At 38.2% G+C, this 26,207-nt stretch overlaps 2 protein-coding genes across 2 annotated transcripts; one reads left to right on the top strand and one right to left on the bottom strand.

The window, feature by feature from the left end:
• The first annotated feature begins 8,688 nt into the window (after window positions 1-8,688).
• LOC133993128 (olfactory receptor 1E16-like) lies at window positions 8,689-9,615 on the top strand. Its single transcript, XM_062431990.1, has one exon. It carries the CDS (start codon window positions 8,689-8,691, stop codon window positions 9,613-9,615), a length of 927 nt encoding a protein of 308 aa, XP_062287974.1.
• Window positions 9,616-17,612: 7,997 nt separating this feature from the next.
• On the bottom strand, window positions 17,613-19,866 carry LOC133993160 (frizzled-7-A-like). Its single transcript, XM_062432027.1, has one exon. It carries the CDS (start codon window positions 19,864-19,866, stop codon window positions 18,160-18,162), a length of 1,707 nt encoding a protein of 568 aa, XP_062288011.1. The 3' UTR covers window positions 17,613-18,159.
• Between the last annotated feature and the right edge of the window lie 6,341 nt (window positions 19,867-26,207).

Below are 26,207 nucleotides of genomic sequence, written 5' to 3'. Positions count from 1 at the left end.
AGAGACCCAAGGGGGGCAACATTACTGTCTTGGAGAGACTGTAGCTGGCTCAATTTAAAAGCTTAAATGAAGATATTGGTATCGTATGAAACTAGACGGCCTAAGGCATCAATTAGTACCTATTCTGCCATGCTAACTAGTTGTAAAGGGGGGTTAAATAACACTCAAAGTTAGGATACATTTTGGCAAGGGGAAAAACTGGCATGATCTTTCTCAAAGGGGTCCCTTGACCTCTCACCTCAAGACATCTGAATTAAATGGGTTCTATGGATACCAACGAGTCTCTTTTTGCATATAGGTATTCACCTATTCAAAAAATGGTGTAATTTAATATTATTGCATGCTGGGGTCCCTAAACAGTCTTGGAATTGCATACATTTGGTATGACAGGAAAGCTGAGACTCTTGTGGATTCAATGAGCTAAACTGTATTCGTATGCGATGATGTTAGTCCCCATAGAAGCCATTTCATTGAAGTAAGAAACTTTTTAAAAAAACCTGACCTCACTGTTTAAAAGGACCTATTGTGACCTCTAGGACAATCACAGACTCATGAGACTGTAAAACCACAAAATAGAGACATTGGGCATTCAGAGGATGTATGGCTTTATTGACAATAAGGGCGTTGGTGAGAAATTTCCAGAACAGAAGTGCTTGCCATCCAATTACAGAAATATGCAATTACAGAAATCTCCAAATGTCAAACGTTTTTGATACCAACTCACAGTCCCCTGTCCCCCCCTAAAAAAGACCCCAAATAATGGTCTATGGGGGTTCTTCAAAGGATATATTATAATATAATACAATATAATTTAAAATCAATAATAAAAAAAGATGTCTTGTTATAATCTTTTCCTCAAGAAATATAGATTTATGAAAATGTTTCCATTAATCTGCTTATATTTATGTGATATTCTGATAGACATACTCATGTCAGTAGGCATTCAAGTCATATACTGTATTTAAACAAGGACGTAGCAAGGTGTGACGTCACCCATTGGTTTGCATTGGAGATGGTTTGAAGCCCAGAGTTGCTGCTTAGCCAGGACATGGATAACGGGTGTGGTACCTGCTACCTAGACTGATGCAAAAGCAGAATCAGGGAGAGAAGCAGGTGAGCCAACTGTTAATCACAGGTGTCAATCAATGCCCACACAGTAGACACAATAGCTACTGTAAATCTTCAAATCCTAGCAATAATTTCCAAAATAATCAGCAGCACGTTTATTAGGGGGCCTGAATTTCAAAATTAAGACCATAATGACTTGTTGAAGAAAAGTATTGACTTAGTATTTCTACAGACATGTTTTGAATAGGAGTGTAGTGCCCACCTGTGACGTTGCACTTTAAGGTACCTCCACACTGGCTTCAGCCTCAAGCCGTGGACACAGGGAACATCTTGCAGGAGAGTGACATTAAAATAGCCATAAGTGTGAACGGTAATGGAAAGTAGTTGCAGTATCTCTTTCAAAGAGGCGTAAAGAGTAAAGAGTGCTTCTAGTGATTAAATCACTTCAAAATTGGAGGGTCTACTTATTCTTTAAAACTGTACATTAAAGTATTTTTAATCTAAATCTAAACAATAGATCAAATAACTACATTTTGAAATGTCGAAGGAGTTGAAGTACATGTGCAGATAATAATAATGATGGCTGAATCCCATTTAGTTGTTGTAAATTCATGACTCTGGTATAGAGCATGATAGTTCCCCAGTATAGCTTTCTTGGACACTTGGACTGAGCCGCCATTATGTGTATTTCCTGCTATGATAGTCAAAATGTCTGCCATGAAAAAGGTCTAGTAGCGCTGTGGCTACTAAACTCAACAGGTATAGCTTTAACCAGGTGTTTACAATGAAAATGTGTTTTTAAGGCAATAATTCAACTTTAACCTGCTAATTTTCTCAGCTTGATAAAACAGTAAAGAGGTCTTAGGAGGTTTTGCGCCTGTCACTTTATTAAAATATGTGGTGTTTTAAAACTCTCATTATGCTATATGTATGAAATGTTCCAATAAATCATCAACTCCACATGGCATAGACAGTCTGTTTTTGTAGAAGGACCTTGCACACAGCTGTATGTTTGTTCTGCGTGGAGACTTCTGGTCCCAGAGCATGGCATCAACAATAAATTGATGTCTTGGGGATTCAGGAATATAGTGGACTAATGACCCTGAGGTTTAATCATCATGTTTACTCTGTGTGTATCTGTGCCTCTGTGAAATTGCATCACAATGGACAGAAATTACATCAGGTTGTTTCATAGGAAAATGTGTTGGTTGATGTCCTCAGTGTCTCAGGCCACTGTTTAGCCAAATTAAAAATAAGTTTTTCTGTGTCACATAAACACTGCATTGAATAAAGAGTGATCCATACAGTGTGGCATGTTTGTTTGATATATTGTCTAATATATATATTCTAGTATTTAGTCAATTAAAAAATTAAAAAGCTGTTTTAGTGAGAATACTGATCAGAGATTCAAAATTCAAGTCAAAATCACAAACTGTAACATAACTTAAAATATAAAACTAAACTTAATTGTCAATCATTTGTAAATGTAGGTATGACAATATTGTATTATATATGCAGAAATATGTGTTTTAGAATTCCTTCAATAACATTGAGTGGAAAATATCTGATTATGCTAACCAACAGAGGGTATGTGGTAATTTGGTCAAATGTTACTGGCATATCCTTTTTTGTAATTGGAATGTGTGTTCAGACTGTGAAATGTAAAGTGTCAGGTTAGGTACAGTAAATCTACCGCATACCATATGACTGCCTTTACTGTTCAATTTAAATGAGACAGATATTAGCAAGCTAACATTAGCTTTGTCAGCTGGTTCATTTGGCTAGCTTACGTTCCAGATGGCGGGTAGTATGTGTAAATACTTAGTAACAGCTCATCTGTACATAAAAAATAATTTGTGCGGTGCAATCGGGTTTGATTTAGTGATGTGTAAATTTCTACTTAGAAAACACTTAGCCAAATTCAGGTCCTTGGTGCTGAAGAGTGGGAAAGTGACAGAATCTCACGCAGACATACCCGAATTCCATCAGTCACAGAAAAAACCTCGGTAAAAACTTTGACTCCACACTAAAAGATGCTGGTTCCATTAGGACAACAATCAGAGAACTGGAAGGATGGTTGACAGCTGTGGACAAGTCAGGACTACCAGGAAAATTCAAAGCTGGGATACACCAGCACCCAGGGCACTATGGCCCCTGCTGGTATATATATATGTTAATATATGACTGTTAATAAGACTAATACTGAGCTAGTTTTGCTGGGAGTATCTGTGTTTCACCGTATGGAATCTGTATCATATTAGAAAAGAAATGCAGAACTGAGATTGTGTCTTTTGTGTTCGATGCCTACGGTAACATTGGACACTTAAGGTACTTGTATTTCAGCATAATGCTGTTATGGTACCTTATCATATATTCTGTACTGAAGGCTGCATGAGCCAATATATAAATTACTTTGTAATTTATTTGTAAATGAAATAAGTGGCAGCACATCACTGTATCCTCTTCTGCCCTCACAAATGTTTTCAGATACCCATGAAGTGACTCTTCCATGGTGCTTTCTGCTGATGTGTTGTATCTATACATCAGCTTCTGTTGAGTTTTGCATATATACTGGAGCTGTGTGTGTAAAAGCACATATTATCATATTACTATAAAAACTAATTATGCTAAATGTATGAAATATTACAAAACATCATCAGCTCCACAGTTAATATAGACAGTCTCTTTTTTTCATCGAGTATCTAACATTAATGTAGAGGGACCTTGCACAAAGTAGCATGTTTGTTCTGCATGGAGACTACTGGTCCCAGGGCATAGCATCACAAAAACAAAAAATAAATTAATGTCCTGGGGATTCAGCAATATAGTGGACTAATGACCCTGAAGTTTAATAATCATGTTAACTCTGTGTATGTCTGTGCCTCTGTGAAATGTCATCACAATGGACATTCATTACATCAGCTAATCATCTATTTGTATCAATAACAAGAAAATTGTCTCATAAGAATGTTGGTTGATGTCCTCAGTGTCTCAGCCACTCATTGTTTAGCCAAGTTTAACTTTGATACTGTTAGTAGTGCAGTACTAACAGAATGTGGCACTTGAGTTTAATAAAACCGGATCATTTGTAGAGGTCACCGTCCGTGTGTCACATAAACACAGCAATGAATAAAGAAGGATCCATACAGTGTGACTTGTATCTTTTTTATTACTTATGCTATTGTAATACATGTGTGGGTAACTCTGATAATGCCATCAGGAAAATTGTGTCTTTTGCGCTGGGTGCTTACCGTGTCAATGGACACTTCAGTCTGCCTGATTAGCATTCACCTCTGTATTGATGAAGTGCATTGACCAGCTGTTCATGGATTACACCCCCCCCCCCCCCCCCCGCCCCCCCACGCTAACCTATCTCACCTAGATAAGAAAGGAAGCATGTGAGATTACTGTTAATTGACTACAGTTACTGTTATAGTTCTCTCCAGGCTCGTCACAAAGCTCAATGATCTGGGATAAATCACCTCACTGTGCATATAAATCTTTGACTTTGTAGGATGACGCACGTCCTCCACCATCATTCTTAACACTGTATTTTGAGCCCCTTGCTTTACTCCCTATACATGCATGACTTGTAGCTTTTGACTCCAACACCATCGCCAATTTTGCGACACAGTTATGGTGGGCCTGATCATAGATATCAATAAAGGGAGTGCCTGAAGAGAGTAGAGGACCTGACCCACTGGTGTCAGGACAAAAACCTACTCCTGAACATCTGAAAGACTTAGGAGCTGATAGTGGACTTTGGGAAGAAGCAAGGAAGGAACTACACCTTCCTTAATATCAATGGGTTCTCAGGGGAGAAGATAGATACATAGCTTAAAGTTCCTTGGTGTCCACATCATGGAGGGCCTGACCTCAGTGCTGCATACACCTCAGTGCTGCATACTACTCAGTGGCGAGAGAGGCAAGGTAGAGACTGTTTCAACTCAGATGCTTGACGAAATTCCTAATATCCACTTAAATAGGAAGTCATTTCTACTCCTGCACATGTCACAGAAACAGCACCAAAGAGAACCACAATGCCCGGCAAAGAGTTGTTAGTTGAACTGAACATACAATAGGCAGTGCTCTACTCTGCCTTAAGGATACTTACACCAAGCACTTCAAGGATAAGGCTGAGAGAATCATTAAGGATCCTAACCACCCAGATTAACATCCTTTTCTCCTTGCTACAGTTTTACAGAAGGTACCAGACACACCAGTACTGAGAAGCTCAGGAAGACCTTCAAACCTCAGGCTACTAGGACACTAAATGAGGTCACTGCCTAAGACGGCCACCCCACAGCAATCTAATTAATGCACTCATTAAACATTACATTTTGTTGTGATTGTACCTTAAAGACCGTGTAAAGTGAATTCAGACATTTTCTTCTAAACACATTAAAGGTCGTAAATGTATTACTAAAAATGGTGTAAAAAGCATTTCAACCATTTAGATTTGAATTGTGGAGCTATGCTTCACAAACTGTGTTTCAAGATTTCAGGATCAGGATTCAGGATTTAGTGGGCGGGTCTGATTGGCATAAACCCGCCCCTTCTGCTGTAGGTATAAATACGTTCAGCGCACACTACTACTACTACTACAGTTTACAGTTAGCTGAGTTAGCCGCTGAGCTAGCCGCCGAGTTAGCCGCCGGGCTAGCAGCTGAGTTAGCAGCAGAAAGCTCTCAGACATAGCGTCCATGTTTCTGGCAGGCGGGGAGTTCCGGTCCTCGGAAATGAGGCCAAAGCGGAAGTAACTTAAAACTGCATTCTATCAAAAGGCCGCCAGGGGGGCGACCGTTTTGGTGTCAAAAGGACTTTCGTCTCTATACAAGTCAATGGAGAATTCACCAACTTCTCACTTGACTTCTAACCTCAGTAAACGTTTTTAAAATGTGTTTATGGTCTCAATCGCTAGTTTAAAGCCTTCTTCAATGCAGTATGATGTTCATTTGTGAAATTTTGGCCTCCCTGATTTTATATTTGACGATAAAGCAGTGTATGCATTGGGGAGTGGCTACGTCGTGATTGACAGGTTAATTGATTCACAGGTTCAGGAGTGCGGACAGATAGACTGCAGGAAATAGCCGTGAACTTGTTTCACACCAACAGTTTTCTCCGGAGTTTTGTGGTTATAGTTAGTCGTAACAGCTAACTTGGTTAGCATCACCAGGTTGCCGGTGTAGACTGTGGTAGATCCAGCCCTTGCAACCTCCCGCGCACCGTCCTATTGCTCCTCCTGTTGCCCATATAAGTAGAATCCATGTTTTTATTTTTCCCGGCATGCACCGGAAATGTTCAAGATGGCGCTGCCCAGATCCGAAACTATTGGCTTCCAAGCAGTAGTCCACAAACCAATGGGTGACGTCACGGATGTTACGTCCATTTCTTATATACAGTCTATGGTTTCTGGTAGAGGTGGTGACTTTGATTGACAGGTGACACTTGGTAGGGGGCAGGGTTTCAGCGAACTTGGCGGGCACTCCCACAGCGTTTGGGAGCAGAGAAAGAGGCTGGTTTTTACACAACTTTGATGCATAATTTCATATATTTGGCGATTTTTTTAATCATTCAAATTTGGCAGGGTGGTTAACAACACAGTTTTCTGTGGTATGTCAAACTCAGAACACATATTTATTCTTACTTTACACAGACTTTAAAAGATTGCATTCACTGCTTATCCTCTAGAGAGTCACAGGGAAGCTGGAGCTAATCTCAGCTGACATTAGACGAGAGGTAAGGCACACATGTCAATCCCAGGTTTAGAGACAGACAACATCAATAACACAGGAGGAGACAGGAAGGTGCTTTCACATTATTAAGTAATTAATTAGTGCAGTTAACTATTGGTTGCGGACCATTTATCTTATCTGCAAGTTATGTTTCATATATTAATCAGCATGCAAGGTCACTGATAAACAGTAGAGATAACAAAATAGTTGCATAGTCACTGAAAACCTGTGTAGGCCAACCTTATTTCCAAACAAAGAATAGATCAAAGCACAAATATGTAGCAAAAAAACAATATTCAACAATCCTGTGCTCATAAGGAGTCCTGGTTGTCCAGTGGTCTGTGACAAACCCCATGACTGAGACTTTGCCTTGTGTGACTTATGTAAGACCAAGGGAAAGTTCTCAAATGAGTATCACTGAGCCAATCTATCTAACTTTCATGATTTCCAATTGAACAGAAAATCAGTGATGCAAACTTCATGCATTGTTTGCAGTGTTTGGGTCATTACTCAAAAAATACAATATGTTACACATTACTTTTACAAAAAAAGTAATCATTACTTAATACTTAATTACTCATTGTGGAAAGTATTCAATTACATTACTTTTGCGTTACTCCTTAGCAACGTCTGCAATGTTTTGTAAAAATAATATATCAACAAATAAAATAATATGAGTTTCAAAGTAATATATAGACAACCTCTTCCTCCTGGGAGTCAGCACAAGACTGGCCAGGCTGAAGAGCCTCTACACGGGCACACTAGATTGCGTTTCCATCCTGACATAACACTGGTCCAGATAGCTGACCAAAGTTTTCTTGTCTGATGATGGCTGTCCGTTCACTATTATCGGTACTTTGCTGAGTTTGTTTCTGAAAGATGGAGATTCCACTGCACAAACGAGCAACGCACAAGGTTTGGCTGCTTAGTTGGGGTCTGCATGCACTCAGCTTGAGCATCACTGTTTGTCCATGAGTTTTCGTTACTAGCTTTGTGTTAGCATGAGAGGTCAGGCAGTTGTTGTACAAGTGTGCATGGAAAGCACCTTTGATTATTTTTTATCCACCCAGTTTGTACATAGTAATTGAAGAATTTATGTAATGCAAGTTATGACATGTTTGTTTAGTAACTTTAATGTGATTACTGAATGCAGCGTTACATTACTGCGTTAAAGATACATGTAATGTGATTACATTGACTATCTAAACCAAATGCAACTTGGTTTGTTCTTAAACAAATGATGTAAGTTGTTTTTTAAAAACTGTTCTTGGCCTATGTTTCCCTGAGGCTGTCAAGTAGCCCAGCTGTATATAAGGTTCAGAGGATGTGTCTGTCTTGCTTAGTTTGGGGGAGGCCAGCAGCTGCCATCAGGAGACTTTCACTTCCCTGAGATATCTGTGGTCATATGTGTAAAATGTTTGTGTTAACTGATATCCAAATAATGTACACTTAACAATGTTCTTTGATTGCTGACATCTATGTTTTGATATTTTTTCACAGATGACATCAAACGCACTCAAAAGAGGATTTCACCATCTACAATGATTTTTGCTAATTTAAAAAAAACATTTGTCTGCATCACAATCTATTGTTCAATTAGTATTGTTGTATTCCTTTATGACAATGATCTAACCCTAACCCATTTATTCATCCATTTCACAATTGAAATTCAAATCAATGAGGTTAAAGTCTGATTCTTTGTTTCTATACTCCACAGGTTTTCTAAAAACAGCCAAGGCACACAGCTTAATGTGCTTTCCTTTCTTACAGCAGGATTATTAAACAAAAATATGATTTATTATATTGTATAAGTCTAATACTGAGCTAGCTTTGCTGGGAGTATCTGTATTTCACTGTGAGGCATCTGTATCATATTAGAAAAGAAATGCAGAACTCAACTGAGATTGTGTCTTTTGTGCTGGGTGCCTACGGTAACATTGGACACTTAAGGTACTTGTATTTCAGCATAATGTTGTTATGGTACCTTTCCATATGTGTGGCCAACATGGTTGTAATTGTGGTTATATATGTGGACCGAAGGCTGCATGAGCCAATGTATATATTACTTTGTAATTTATTTGTAAATGAAATAAGTGGCAGCACATCACTGTATCCTCTTCTGCTCTCACAGATGTTTTCAGATACCCATGAAGTGACTCTTCCATGGTGTTTTCTACAAATGTGTTATATCTACACATCAGCTTCTGTTGAGTTTTGCAGTTTAGCAGCCATGGCCTATGACAGATACGTGTCTATCTGTTACCCTTTGCACTACAGTGCCATTATGAACACAGGCAGAGTGGCAATAATCATTCTGTTTGTATGGATCTATTCATTTGTTAATTTCATATTTTCACTTTCATTCCTCGTCACTTTGGAATTTTGTGGAAATATCATTGACAAAGTGTTTTGTGACCCCCACTTGATAATGAAGTTAGCATGTTCAGTTACAATATTCAACAACATATCTGACCTAGTGTTTGCCTTTTTGACAGTCGTTCTTCCATTCAGTCTCATTTCAGTCTCTTACATGAAGATTTTGACAGTTTGTTTAAAAACATCTACAGAAAACAAACAAAAAGCCATCACCACCTGCACACCTCAGATAGTTTCAGTGTCAAACATGTTTGTTGGCACCATTTTTCACTTTGTTGATTCCAGATTTGATGAGGGTTATATACCGACAAAAGTACGTGTTATTTTATCTGTGTATCTCCTCGTTGGCCAACCAATGTTCACCCCCTTTATGTATGGAATTAAACTTCCGAAGATAAGACAGTCATGTAAACGATATTTTTTTGATAGAAAATAAATGTTGTTCTGCACGTTGCAAGAGTCTGTTTAGAGTGAGGAGTGGTCTCTCTGCTCTGTGGAAAAGTAATATAATGTTTCTTTTTTTTGTAGTTTTACATTTTGTAGACAAAAACACTATAAATGTTCACACGTTATGTACTGTACTTAAATCATGTGCACAAGGTTTGGACTGAAATTCATTCACTAATATACACCAGTCAGTTTTACTTTAATGCCTGGGATAATCTCAACTCAGTAAAAACTGAGGATATTTTTCAGTCAGTTATTACAGTCAAACACAGACTGTGTGAATAAATGACAATATGATTACAGCAAGTAAAGAAACACTGTATGAAAGCAAATATCCTGCAAATCTATTATACATTTAATGACATTTGGTGAAATTTCATGAGGTCAGAACCAGTCAACAGGCCCATTTATCAACATGATCTAAACCCTTAAATGATATCAAGTGTCACCAAATTTCTTGTATGCGTTAATAAAACTATGAAAGTTTGGATTTGATATATGAAATTCTAAGTTTCAGGTACTGTGGAGAACCAATGTTCACCCCCTTTATGTATGTTTTTAAATTCCCGAAGATAAGACAGTCATGTAAAAGATATGTGTTTGATAGAAAATAAATGTTGATCTGTTTAGAGGGAGGAGTGGTCTCTCTGCTCTGTAGAAAAGAAACATCTTTCTTTGTAGTTTAACATTTGATCATCAAGATCAAGATTTCTTTATTGTCATTTCACACACATCTAAAAAGTCGTTTCTCACCAACTCCTTACAGTAGACAAAAAACTCTTTTATATTATGTACTGTACTTATATCATGTGTAGAACATATTTCTTGCTTCTGCATGTCAAACAAAATAAAATATTACAGTCAAACACAGACCAACATGAAGAAATGACAATATGATTAAAGCAAGTAGAGATATATTGTGGGAAAACAAATATCCTGCAAATCTGTTATACATTTAATGACAGTTAATGAAACTTCATGAGGTCAGAACCAGTCAACAGGTTAATTTCTAAACTTTATCTAAACTATTAAATGTCATCAAGTATCACCAGACTTCTTTCATGCTTTTATAAAAATCTGAAAGTTTGGAAAGTCATACAGTATATCCCTGCTTGATATCTGAAATGCAGTATTTCAGATTTTCTGGTGAATTATGGATCAACAAAAAGTTACAGCTCCTTAATGTTTACACAGCTGAAATATTTTTATCCTGCAAAGGGTCTCAGTAATTTGCAGGTATTTAATGGCTAATAGTATGGCATTTTACAGAGAGGATGGTACAATTGTGAATAAATTATTTAAAAAGAAGGTTTTCACCCATTTTTTGTCTTTGTAATTTGTGAATTTGTGTTAGTACATAAGGCATAAAATTTGACAAGGGTGCATATTTTTTCAATCTAATGTCCTATAATAAGTCTACAACAAACTGTGTACTCAGCTCATTAAGGACAAAAATTGTCCCCACTGAAACCCATTAAATCAGCCATATTTTTTCAACCCATGGCCATTGCATCATAAGATTATGCATTCTATTATATAAGGCTATCAGTCTAAAACACTGGCTTCAAAATTGTAGTTTTAACTGTTTTCCACCAGATGGTGCAATTTTTTCACGTTTGCTCAATGTAGCAAAATGAATGCATTGTGTGGAAATGTTTAGGAAATAACAAAGTATGATGTATTTTCCTGTATTTTACGTGAAGAGTCTAATTTATTAAGAATTTTTTGCAATTAATAACTCTGAATGAACCAAAATATCACATAGATAGATGTTTATTGTCCCCAAGATGTTATTTGTTTCCAGAATGTGTTATATGTTGCACACGCCTCCAGAACATAGATGCATAAAAACACTTATACATACAACAAGATCAATGAACACATACATACAACATTCATTACATACATGTAGACCAAAAGACTAATACATAGCTGGTGTTGTGATTAGTAGGACATTTAAAGCTACTATAATGGAGGAGACAAAGCTAATAATAAATGATATTATGTGCCTGTTTCCATCTAAATATTCTGTACTGTATAATGAGTAGATACTTATCAACTGAACCAACCTAACACTTCCAATCAACACTAAGGGAAGTAAATTAAAGTGTTACCAGATAAGCAATATGTTTACAAAACACTAATACTGTCAATAGGATATTACCTCTTACCACACATAATGCTAACTGAACTTTGGGCCATATAAAATGGGGAGACTGTGATCCCCCAACCCCTAAAAGTTGATTTAGAGATATAATCTGATTCTTCAAACTTGAGAACATCAGTTGTGATCAGTTGTGATCAATTGCTCTTGTGACTGTAGGATAGAATAATTTGACACATCGTATAAATACATAAAACACAAGCTTCACGGATGGAGTGATGAAGTGAATGTAACAGATTCATTAATATAAAGTATGTAGTCAGAGTAGGCTACTGTAGTTATACCAGAGGTCGATATCAGGCCTGATAGAGTACAATACAGTTTTTCTCTATAATCCAGATACACTTCTGCCAGTTGTGTTCAAACATGACCAATGCTGTGATTCTGTGATCACAGCTTCAGATGCATTTAATGATTCATGGTTCCTTTTAATATTCACACAAGCATGCAAATTTCCCTGGAGAGTCAACTGCTCTCAGTCTTATTCCTAATGAAGTGAAATCTGTTTCTACTGCGTTGGTTCATATAGAGGTACAAACCCTTAGGTTAAATAATCTGTCTGAAATCACATGTTAAAATAAATATATAAATAACCTGGTGTTTGCACTAAGGTTTGATTTTTTTGTCAGGTGGAATATAACAGGTGGTGTCAGCTGACAGGGAAGATATATTTATTTTTGACTCTATTTCTTACAACTGAAAATAATATCGTTTTTGCTGCTTGCTTTCTTTTTCTTTTTACATAAACACACTTATTTGAGAACACACACACACACAAACAAAACAAAACAATTGCATTTAAAACTGAAGTTTGGGGATTTGTTCTCCTATTTTCAAAACTAACGCTTTAGTTTCTTAGAATACATTTGAGCAATGGGGAAAAAAACTATAAAGTAAACGTAATTTGTTTTAAACCATCTGATGATATAAAGTTTATATCATCTAACACAGCGGTCACTAACCCTGCTCTTGGAGAGTTACTGCCCTGCATGCTTTAGGTATCCCATTACTTAAACCCACCTGATTCTAATAATTAACTCGTTATCAAGCCCGTGACAAGCTTCAGTTGCTTGATAATGAGTCAATAATTAGAATCAGCTGTCTAATCAGGTAATCAGGTCTCACTGATACAACATAAAGCCAGAAGAACAGGCCATTTTGATATCCAGAAAACTAACTGCTGCATGTATTTCTAACTGTTACCACTAGATGTCAGTATCAGACCAGAGAGTATGAGTATGAGTATGTGTGTGAGTTCTGTCCATTCATAAAGTTTTATTTCAAGGATCGGAGTTCCTCACTTATAAGAGATGTAAATGAGGATCTTAATTCATGGATGAAGTGAAACCAAAGATTCCAGCAATAAATGTTTCCAAACTCTGTCAGTGAAAAGTGTAAAGTGAGTTTCAGAGGAAAAACTGTTGATCTCAGTCTGAGCGGTAAAGACCTTCCCCCACTGCAGAACCAGAGGAATATTCAGATCAGGAAAAAAGTGTCTGAAACTATGTAAGTATTTTATGTATTTGTTTGTGGATGTTGAAAGTCACTTTTCTTAGTTGTTCTCAGTGTGGTTTAGTTATGGGGTGTATTTATAACAGAAGGCTTTACACTGAAGTCTTTATTGACTCATTTCAATTAGACTAGTATTAATTACACCATCTTTTATTTTACAACAGAATAGAGTTCATGTTATTTTTCTGTTTTTTGCAGTCACCATCATCCAACAGGATGCTGTTTGCATGAGTTGAGAAATGGCTGATACTGAAGGTACTGTGGTACTAACAGACTGTAGCATTTTGGTTCAATAAAACCGGATCATATGTAGAGGTTAGATATGCATAGCGGAGTTAAACTGAACTTGATATGAAACTTTTATGAGCAGCACAAGTGCTCTCAAGGCGAGGATGTCAAATAGATTTCCAAAACGTACTACTACTTCACTAGTTAATACTACGACAAATAAACTGAGATTGTGGAGTAGACTAAGTATTAGCAATGTGTAATCAGCTCTGATTCTGATTCATGTAAAAAACACTTATGCTATTATTAAATATAGCTATATGTATCTACTTTAGTGCATTTTAAATACACTGCTGCTACTCCAGTGGTGTTGTTTATCAATGAGCTTCTACTTCAGTAATATAATTGCAGCATTTCTACCTAAGAGGAATATTTTTAACTCCTGATCAACACCAGCAGAGATTTCTCTTCTTTCCATCAGAATAACCATTTTTTTACTTCAAGGTGTCTATCTGTAGAGGACACTGCAGTATTACAAAGTAAAGCTACATGCTCTAAAAAGAGGGAGATTTGTATGCGTGTGATGCACATGATCCCCAATTAACTCTTTATCTGATCTGCTTACAGATAAATTTCAGAGCTGTTGTCAGACAGTTTTGCTCTCTGCACAAAGTGAAGTGACACACAAGTCTAAGAAGTGAGAATTGACAGCATTTACGTTTACAGAGTTACTTGCGTGATTAAAGCGGCAATGCTTTTCATTAGTGGTGGAATGTAATTAAATACATTAACTCAAATAGTGCATAGAAGTACAAATTGAGCAACTTGTACTTGTACTGTACGATTTGATGCTACTAATATGTCTACTCCATTACATTTTACAGGCAAATATTGTACTTTTCTTTCTATTTTTTGACAGCTTTAATTACTGGTTACTTTGTAACACCAGGTTATTAATACAAAATATAACAGTTTTATAAATAAAGCTACCCAGCAGTTTAAACTAGTCACATCTCCAACTGCTGTGCCATAAGCGATGCTCACACATAAATTCATGAAGAATTATAATCCAGTTATGAATTATTATTCTGAAATGGGCCGTTCTGCCTAATAACTACTTTTACTTTTAGTACTTTAGGAATAATTTGATGCTGATACTTTTGTACTTTAAGTCAAATTTTGAATGCAGGACTTTTATTTGTAACAGAGTAGTTGTACTCGGTCAATGACAATGTGATATCGCCACTTTCACTAGTGTGAAAAATCTGAATACTGCTTCCACAAGTGTTTTCCACAGTGTTAACATAAAACAAATCAAGTAATGTATTTAGAGCTTACACAATTAGAAAAATGATTGGCAACTATTCTGATAATTTAAAAATCATTTCAGTCAATTTGCAAACAAAAACACTGAAAAATAAAACACATTCTCAAGTTTTCACAAGATACAAGTACGTGCAACTTCTAATTGTAATTCATGACAATAAACTGAATATGTTTGGGACTTTTGGCCAGACAAGACATCACCATGGTCAGGTTGTGACAGCATTTCATTGTAATTTAAAAGATTGCAGCCCAATATGTATCAATGACATTTGGGGTTTTAGGACATGTGTTATTCACTTACTGGCCCGATTTCCTGCTAATCTGCTTCACAATGTTGTCTCTGTGGCACAGCTGATGTGTCTAAAGTCATGTGTCCTGCCCATTCATGACAAGTATTTTTCACTGGCATGCCATAAGGTTTAGGTGGTGGGTGAAAACAATAAGAACGCAATTTGAGTTGTGTTTTTTTCACACTTCAGCATTATTTAAACAACAAAATACCGCACATATGTTGACAAAACAATTTCAACTCAAGGTCCACTTATTCTGATATTTAGATTGTTTTGTTAACTCTTGTTTCCAAGGTTGAAAATGAATCGTTGATATGCATATGACAAAACCACACATTACAAACCTTATCACTTTTATTTAAACTGTACAGATACAACAGGCTTACCTCATTGAAAAAAAAAACAATTAAAAAAGACAAAAAATGAGTAACCCCATAAATACAATATGACTTAAAAAAAAAACAGAGTCTGTGTTTACTTGGTGGCTTGCATATGTTCCAATAAAAATACACACACACATACACACGCATATTCCTTCTGAAAACAGACTGATACAAAACAAACAGATGAGTCTCGTTTCATTTACTCTGGCAGATCGCAGCTGCCTGAAGACAAATACACAGAATATTTTTGCCTTGTTAGGTAAAAACATGATGGATGAGAGTTGACTCTGGTGTGGTGGAGTGTTGAGCTGTCTCCTGACTCATTCCTACATACTAACTTAAACCAGGTTTTGAGGTATGCAGTACATTCACGTGGGGGGAGGGGGGAAAGAAAAAGGGACATTTGTTTAAATAATACACTGTGAAGATTTAGTGTGTATTTTCTAGTGTTAGTATATGTGGATTTGGGACACAGCTTTTTAGTGATGAAAGTAACCAGAATGCACAGATCTTATTCCAGGGTGTTTTTCATTCATGGATTACTACACAAGACATGCAGAAATGTGCTATATGACAAGAAAGCTTCTGACAATTATATGCTGCCCTACAGCGGACTCTGTTGGGATCAAAACAGGTTTTTCTGCTCTGGTTTCTCCACAAGCCTGCCATGATTTCCTTAATTTGTCTGAGAATTTATGGCCAGTTAAACATTGGTTTATCAACACGTTTATATCCCTGCTGGCTACCTTTTTTTGTGCTATTGATGCCATACTATTCAACATGGTTAAATGAAGACATTTTAAAATGAAGTGTTTTTTCATTTGAATTCAAAGTATCCACTTTAAGTTAAAAAACTACTCAGGTTTCATAACATAAATTAACAGTTCTCTATCCTGTATTTGTTTTAGCAATGATGGTATTTGGGTAACAGTTTCTTTCCTACTGCTTTAAAAAGGATGCTAATTGTTTTCATAATAGTTGTGAACTGGTTAACTGGTTGAGGTCATGTGAATGTTAAATTCCACCAACAAACACAATTCATTTTGTTGTAATAACCTGCCACATTAACTCCAGTGATTGAGTCCCAAACTAAACACTCCACCTTGGCTGAACACCACTGTCTGTCTCGGCTGCACAAATAAAAAGGCTGTGACCTTTAACCTTCTTACTAGTGTTTCCATTACTTAGAACATCAGGCACAGGAACAGAAACATCGTTTTTTTTGTAGTACAAGTGGCTCCTGTTTCCAGAAGCACAGAAAATAAATGCAGTTTCTCTTGTGTTTAAAGTAGCCCAGACCCTAAAACAATGATTCATTAAAAACTCTGAAAATGTTCAGTCTTGCTTGCTTGCATGAAAACCCTTGTATGATCTTCAAAAAACAAACAACAGGTTTAGAAAAACCGTTTAACACTTCTACTGAAATTATAAAAGGGAGTATGGCAGACTTCCGCTACAGATTGTACAGTCATCTTAATCTAGGATAAAATAACTTTAAAAATCCTAAACAACCATTTCCACTGCCCACAGATTAAATCTGGATCCTTGAAATGGTGCTTTGGGTGTCTTAAAAGCTTTAGTCTTTTTTGATGAGGGATCCAACAGTTCAGAGACCACACACAGAGACAAAGAGCTGTTGCGTCTCCATTACAGGGAATAGAGGCCTCTGTATGTGTGTGTGTGGTCTCTGTAAACTGTTAGATCCAGGTCGTCCTGTGGTGTTTCAGTCGTTTTATTTAACACTTTTAACCTTTAGAAATAGCTGTGCAAACCAATACATACAGTAACTTCAATCACCTTCGGAGTGAACATTCAACGCAGGAGCAAATATCCAACAGTGTGGGAAAAGAAAAAATGTAAAATAATATAAAGAGTTTTCTGCAAGATTTCTGGGCAGCCGCTTAGCACGTAATGGTGGAGTCATGAGTTGTTGCACTATGCTTCAGATTAAAAACAAGTGAGATTGTTCTCTGCAACATCTAACACACAAATTAAAGCATTTCAGTCTTCAGCTAAAGGCAGAGTAAATTAAATTTGTATAATCCAGGCATGCCTAATTCATGCATTCACAGTCAGAGGGTGTGGCTGCTGAAGGGATCAAACCTTTGACCTTTTTTTGTAGCAGTATGGACAGAAGGCCACACTGCTTGACCAGTCTTTTCTGTTATAAAGTTTTCCCACAGGAAAACCTCATCAGAGTAGACAGAAAGTACATTCAACCTGTAGTATAAAAAGGATGTAACCAGTAATAGGTAGGGAGTCTCTTATCAAAAAAAGTAACTTCACAAGTCCGGCTTTTCAGTCCAGGTACCAGTATGGCCATTTATAAACCAGTTCATAATCCAAAAATGCAAAAAGAAAAAAAAAAAAGCTGCGTGGGTTTGTCTGATGAACAAACAAACCAGACAAAAACAAAAGATTATGCAGATTTTTCCACCTTCTATCAAATATATTTAAGATAAAAGTTTGGTTGTGTGTTCCAAGACAAATAGAAAAAAACACAAAAATTCAATGACAAAATGTGTCCAAAAATAGTATTTTTAAAACATTGAAAGCTATTTGACCTCATTTTTCATGGTAATTATATCCAAAACTTTGTGGCTTTTTGTTGTTGTTTTCTTTTTCAATCCTTACACCGTTGTTTCTCCATGGTTACCATTGCTAAGGCGCTTGTAAAACCTCCGCCACGATTGAAGGGTTTTCCCGGACCAGACCCAGAAACCCGAGGTGATCCCCACTATCATGGTCATCAGGTATTTGATCATGAACACGGTGAAGTCGGGGCTCATTGGGGCGAAATTGTGCTCCGGGCATGGCACGGCGAAGCGCTTACAGGTGTGCATGTGCCAGGTGCGCTGCCAGTGCTCCCTGAAGGCCTGCTCATAGAAGTAACAGGCGATCACGATGGTGGCCGGCACCGTGTACAGGACGCTGAACACCCCGATGCGCACCATCAGCTTCTCCAGCTTCTCCGTCTTGGTGCCGTCGTGCTTCATGATGGTGCGGATCCGGAACAAGGACACGAAGCCGGCCAGGAGGAAGGACGTGCCGATGAACAGGTAGACGAACAGTGGAGCCAGGACGAAACCACGGAGAGCATCCACGTTAAAGATGCCCACAAAGCAAACCCCGGTCAGCACGTCCCCGTCCACCCTGCCCATGGCGAGGATGGTGATGGTTTTGACGGCTGGCACGGCCCAGGCTGCCAAGTGGAAGTACTGGGAGTTGGCTTCAATGGCTTCGTGGCCCCATTTCATCCCGGCTGAGAGGAACCACGTCAGGGACAAAATCACCCACCAGATGGAGCTGGCCATCCCGAAAAAGTATAGCACCATGAAGAGGATGGTGCACCCCTCCTTTTTGGTGCCCTGAGCCACTGTCCGGTAGCCGTCATCCTTGAATTTATCCACACAAACAACTTTGTCCTCCAGGAAAAACCCCGCGGCGTAAGCCACCGCCACCATGAAGTAACACCCGGATAAGAAGATGATGGGTCGCTCCGGGTACCTGAACCGGCGCATGTCCACCAGATATGTGAGCACTGTGAACAAGGTGCTCACACAGCACAGGATGGACCAGATCCCGACCCAAAGCCGTCCGAATTTCACCTCATCCTCTCTGAAATACATGATGCCGGCGGTCTTGGTGGGCTCACACGGAGCCCCGCAGTCCTTCACCCCCATGAATTTGTAGCCCAGGTAGGAGGGCACCTCCAGCTGCAGCGGGCAGGAGAAGTCGTGGTACGGGCTGTGCTGAGGAGGGCGGTTGGGTCGGCCCATGTTTGGGGGAAGGGTCACAAGGTCGGGTGAAAAGGGGGACGATGGGGAAGCCGGTCCATTGGGCTCGGATGTGTTCTGACCCACGCAGATCTCTCCGGCTCCGTGCACCGGGAAAGCCTCGCACCGGAGCCGCTCCGGCCACTGGAAGCCGAACTTGTTCATCAAGGCTTCGCAGCCCTGCCGTGCCCGCTCACACAGGGACCGGCACGGGGGGATGGCCTGCTCCAGCACGGTGCAGACCGGCGCGTACATGGAGCAGAGGAAGAACTTTAAATCCGCAGAGCACTGGACCTTCACCAGTGGGTAAAACTGGTGCACCTCAAGCCCGGCGTCCTCCTGGTTGGTGTGGCCCAGGAGGTTCGGCATGATGGTCTGGTTGTAGGCGATGTCGGTACACAGCGGGATGGAGATGGGCTGGCAAAAACCGTGTTCCGGGACGGATATCCCGGTGTCACTGTTGTAGTGTTGAGCAGAAGCGGGTGAGAAGGAAAGCCCGCACACCAGCCACATGATCCGCAGCAGCACGGAGCCAGCGGTGGACCTGGCCGCCGCCGCCATAGTTGAGAAAGAGGAGGAGGGGGGGAGGGAAGGAAAAACTTTGAACCAAGTAGGGCGACTTAAAAACGGATGAAAAGCGAAGCAAATCTACATGAATTGCACCAACATTTAGCTTGTAGTCCGAGTTAGTCGAGTGAAAAGAGTCTCAATCGACTTTTTACGCGCGTTTTTACGCAAATAAATCCAAATGAAACGTCCGTCGTGTCATGACTTCTTGATGGTCTTTGTAAGTGACTCCATGCAGTCCACTCTCAACTTCTACTCCAGTGAAAAATAGTCCCCCTTTTTTTCCCAGAAAAACAGTAATACCGCGAACCAAAGCTCTTCCAGCACTTTAACTACTCAGAGTTTCGACTTTTGCGCAAAACACGTAACATAAAACTTTAAAAAGCACGGTTATATTCCCATCGTTTTTCGCCTTGACTTCTCGCAGAGTGTCGGTTCGCAGGCGGTCGGGAGTCCCTCGCCTCTCCCTCTCTCTCTCCTCACTGGTGCAGATGCCAGCGGTTTCCAGGCGCCCCATCCATTCATGGACCCCCTGACACAACGCAGGGCCCCTGGAAACCGTTGCTGCGTCTCAGCCAATCCCAGCGTTTGTTTTCCTACAGGACTCGTTCCCGATTGGCCTTTTTACTCCCCATCAAAGGAGAAATATGTTATAGTAATTACATTACACAAGAGATTTTTTTACTAAAAATATTCATTATTCTGGCAAAGTTTACGCAAGAGTTTACGCTACGTTGTTTACTACTCAACTTAATTGGAGCTTTTATTAGAATATTGAATGAGAATCAGCTTTATTGGCCAAATAGGCTTACAAAGAATTTGACTCCGTTCTGGCTCTCAGTTACTTACACACTAAAAGTCACTGGGTTAAAATTTTACACAGTTTGGGTCAATATAACACTGACACAATTTTGAGTTACTGTTACTCAGAAAGCCACTCAAGGCAGGGGATTGTTTGACCCAGTTTTAGTGTTATTTTTTATTTTACTGTTGAGTTATTTACTCAACCCTTCTTATAATCTACTCCTCTTTTTTAACTTAGATATCACAGCTTGTTACTGATTCTTAATAACTTGTGTGTCTTTTTAATGTCATATGCACATTGTTTTGCACAAGAAACAATTAATTTGTGACCATTTCTGGCTAAAACTTGTTAAGTGGAAACACTGGGATAAAATAATATACATTGACACAGTGTTGGACTGGTGCTATATATACCCAGACTGGGTAATTTTTTAACCACAGTGAGTGTGTTCACAACAGTCTTTAGAAAGACACACAAGGACAACAAGCCAAAGAAAGATAATTAAACATAAACATTCCCCTATTGTGTATGAGCAAAGTTTTGAAAAAATACATACATATAGAAACAACATACATACATACTTCTTTATACACGTGACACTGTTTCTGTAAACAGGATACAAATAATGAAAAAGTGAAGAATGCAAGGAGCGCTTAAATAAATATTGAATGGGTAAAAAGTGATAAATTACTTTATATACATACAGTAAGTGGTTCTGTATAAAATGAACACTGTACTCAAATAAATAAAAAATATATAAATATATATAGGTACAGTCGATGACTTTGGTAAATATTTAATTATAATAAATAATTAAATAATAAAAAAATACATAATATATTAATTGTGTTTATTCTTTGCATGTATGAAAAAGAAAAAAAAATATATTTCCATTTAGAAAAATAACATCAACTTAGTACATTGGTTACCTTTTTCTGTCCCCCCTAAATCCTGTTTATTATTTCTGTTCTTTCTTTCTGTTTTGTACATCCTAACTTTACCAATTTGTATCAAATTAACAAAACTGTATATTGCTCATATTCGGAAAAACAAAGTCACTTTCTTTTTAATACAGCTGAAAGTACAGTGTTTATATTTAAAGTAAAACAAGTATACTAAAAGTTACTGAGTGACTTTTGTAGTAAATTGAAGAGATCAGAGCTTCTTACAACTGAAAACATTGGGAATTATATATATAAAGTGCATAAATACAGCAGTGTGGTTTCAGACCCATGTTACACATTTTTTTATTGATTCAAAGAGTTAATGTTCATTCAAATTAACGAGAAGTTCAGTCTCATTATCAGGCTGCAAATACAGTGATGTCAGAGTATAAATATTTACAGTGCAAACAGACAATTTTGCATGACTGACTGTGTACGATGTGATTTCAGATGGCATAAAGTGCAACACTGCCAGCGACTGTGGAGTGATCAGCATTATTAACACCCACCCCCCACCCCTTTTTTTAGGTGCAGACAAACACTGGAAATGCTCAAAGGGGAGCAGACCTTCTTGCAGTCATTCTCCTTTGTTCAGTAAGTCCCTAATAAGCAGTAGCTGAAGTACTACCTGTAGACAAAACTCTCCAAACTATAAATATCACTCATCATTTTATCACCAAATTCATTTTAACATCCTATATCTTTCATATCAGCAATCACACCTAATATTAGTATTACTTCCTCTTGGATAAATGGCGTGCTCACAACAGAAAATGATCATTTCTTTGTGTAGTTCACGTCGGTTTAGATTCAAGCTTTCTCCCGTCCACTCTTCTGCAGCTGTGAAGTTGAGTTTTCTCCATTTCCTCACAGAATCTCTGCACACACACACATACACACACACACACACACACATACACACACACACACACACACACACACACACACACACACACACACACACACAGCCAGTCACTTTAGGGCATGTAAACACACTCAAGCACAGCAAACACACCACGAAGAAACAAGCTCAAGAAAAACCCCAATGGATACTAACATCTTAACCACTCGACCACAGCGAGTACCTGTTGGTGTTTACTGCCGAAAGAGTTTAATTGCAATCAATTAGACTCGAGCACCTCAATGGATTTGTATCATCGTGAGAACAAACAGCAGCAACAACAGTCAGAGTGGCAGTAAAGTGAATTTACAGCACGACTGATCTGCCTACAGGCGACCAACTGTGGGAGGTGTAGGCGGTTCCTGGTGGCCCTTCTGCATTTGGTGTGTTTCTACCCTGAGTGGGATGAAAGAGGGGGATGGGGGAAGGGACAGGAAGAAGAGAGAAGGTCGAGGAGGGCAGGGGGAGAAGGAGAGCGAGAAAAGGGCAGGAGGGGGAAGCTGGAAGCTAAAGGAAAAGTCAGTAGAGTTACCCGCTGTCAGCTGGCCTCTGAATGAGAAGCAGAGTTAGATGAAAATAAACCAGTTGCTCAATTTGTGATCCACCACAGATTTATTTAGATGAAACATCCGGGATATCTGTGCTGCCTGTTTTCACAGCTGACCACAATACCACTAGAAGGATTTTCTAACACAATCCTACATTGGTTTAAGTCCTCTCTCCTACTTTGAGTCATTCAGCAGCAATGCACCATGACATGCAGATTTCCCAAAGGCTCAATCCCTGGGTCTGTTTCATTTACAACATTTACAAGCTTCTAACAAGCCAAACATAATAAAATCACTAAATTATGAAAGTTTAACTTTGTCACAGAGCAACTACTATATGTCTTCACAAGTGCATTGAACAAATAAGTGACTGCATGTGCCGAACTGTCCTTTAGCTTTTTCGGTACAAAAGAATAAAAGGCTGCACTCAGAAATCATTGCAACTCTCACATTTTAGTCACAGACGATTACTACTTTAAATGTAGCGACAAACAGATGGTTCATGTCGAGGGATGACTATGCTTTTTCCTCCCAGCGTGTTGTTGGACTGTAGTTTCAATCCTCAGCTTCAGCTCATTCAGAGCACTGCTGCAGCCAGAGTTATAATCTAGATGACTGAACACACCTCACCAAATCACAGGTCTCTGCACAGGCATAAAAGAGTTGAAAGTGGCACTCTCTTCCGTTTATTTATCTGCTTTTTAAAAAGGAAATACTTAAAAAAAATGATATTACTATAATTTACCATCATCATATACTATCTATTCACAAGTATGTTACTTGTAAGACTTAATATAACAACCTTGTGTTATATTCACGCAGCCAGTTTCAAAGAGCATCATAAAATCACCTTGATGAACGCCCTGTTCCGAAATATGTCTTTGAAATAAAGACAATTCTCCCAGTTAGTCAGCTTCCCTGTTGCCAAGTTTTTCACAGTTTAAAAATGTAGACAGACCAAAGCATTTGATACAGCCTTTTATCCTAACTGAGTCATTTTTTTTGTAGATGAAATCCATCTAAAAACCTTATTGGCAAAATGCAGCAGGCAGGATGACCTCATTGGTAGTTGTTTTTCCATCTATCTATCCAACCTGTGTTTCTAATATGATCAATATGCGCTGACCTCAATCACATTTCACCCATCAATACACTGATTACTGAAGAGCAGATTATATTGATGAGCAAAAAGAGGAGGAGGAGGAAGTTTCTCCAGCTGAAATACATTCAAAGTGGCATCTGGTTATTAACAGTTTGTTCATTTTCCAGACTGTAAGCTTTTCCAGGAGGCTTCTTCTTTTGCGCATAAATGAAATGACCTCATCTGGGTTTGGAGTCGTTCAGAGACATTCAGACGCCATGAGGGTCACATCTGTAACCTCTGCGTTAAAGTAAACACTCTTCCAATAAAGGTTGAAGACAGCGGGTTGCCTTTGTGGTTTTTACTGGAAGCAATTATAAAAACTGTGAAAACAGTATTGGACAACAAATTCAATGATGGCAATCACAAATCAGAAAAATGATATACTGAGCAACAGTCAGACTAAAGTTATTGTAAAAATGAATGAGGGCAGTAAAAAGGAAACTATTGACAAAAGTATAAGCTAGCTGTCAAATAAACTAGACAGTTCATGCTGGGAGGAAACAGTATGATGTGTAAAGATCAATATTAATTTCCCCCATAGGAAGCACTGTAGCTGCTCTAGTAAACATACAAAACATACATGTAAGAGTAAAAGTAAAAAGAGTATGATTCTTAACATTTAGCCCAACAGTATTCAATAGCTCAAGATAGCGTTAAAGTGGCTAGCTAAGTTATCAGTATGCCGATCATAAAAAATCAGGTCATAGAAAAGTCTACAAACTCTGAAATCCACAATCACAAAACACCTGTAATGAAAGAGTGCGTACAGATAATACTTTAAACAGGGACATTTAGGGAGAGTATAAAAGATGTCCAGTAGCGGTTCCTATTAGCAACAAAATGTTAAACTCAAACCTGCTGCTTGCGACAGAAGATCAACTGAAAGAAACACTGAGACTATTTAACAATTCAATCAATCATTTTATTAGTAGACTGGTTTAACTGGCTGTGTTGATGAACAGCTTTGTAATAAATATGACAACAGCTATTAAAGCTATTGATTGATAATGTTGTTAGTACAAAGTGATTTCCCAGGAGAGTAGGCTATTTGACAGACCACCATCTGAGTGTCACGGCACACTGAACCAGTGATGTTAGATGTACTGATAGACTGAAGGAAGGATTGATAGATGGATGGATGATTGGATGTATTGATAAGTAGGATTTTGATGTATGAACTCCCCAACTAATCATTAAACAATCACAGAATAATGAACCTGGTGTCTTTATCAGTTGTCATCATTGCTTTATAAACATGTTTCTGCATTGATTTACATTCTGTATTCTGTATTTTATACATAGGAAATAATTCAGGACATATAAGTCAGAGCCATTCATATAATATGATACTTTTGCTTCCACAGTGACCTAAAGGGAAATAAATAAGGTCTCATAAAGTTCTTATAAAGAAGACTGCAGTAAAGGTAAGCATTATAAAAACAAACATATATATTATATCATATAGTAATATGGTAAATGTATGTAGAAAATACACATGTATTATCTGAGATCAAACTATTCATGTCAAAAAACAAAAACTTAAGATAATATCTTACTTCATTTATCCGGGGGGAATTTTTTTGTGTCAAACAGGCTGTGTATAAAATTAATATATTGCTCAGACACATGACAAAGTCAAAGCATATAACAATACAATTCTGATGAAAGATTATACATTATAATATATATTAAAATTATGACACAACCCTACCACATATCCATGTGGATATGTATGTGTCCACATATCTCATCACATGGAAATTGCAGGCAATGGCACAGTTGGGGGTTAGTAAAAAAAAGACTCGGAGGAGGGTCTGTGTAAATTTAGGATTTACATGAACAAGATTGCAATATTTAAACAAGACTTTAAAAAAATGCCTGAACATATACCTATAGAAATATTTAAACTTTACTTGGGAGCGTCAGGTCTTTGGTGAAAGACTGCAGGTCATTTGGAGGATAATTGATGATAATTTGAGTCTGTTTTACAGGT

The sequence above is a fragment of the Scomber scombrus genome, chromosome 13 (assembly GCF_963691925.1).
Source record: "Scomber scombrus chromosome 13, fScoSco1.1, whole genome shotgun sequence".
Taxonomy (NCBI): domain Eukaryota; kingdom Metazoa; phylum Chordata; class Actinopteri; order Scombriformes; family Scombridae; genus Scomber; species Scomber scombrus.
This window is presented reverse-complemented; position numbering and strand designations above follow the sequence as displayed.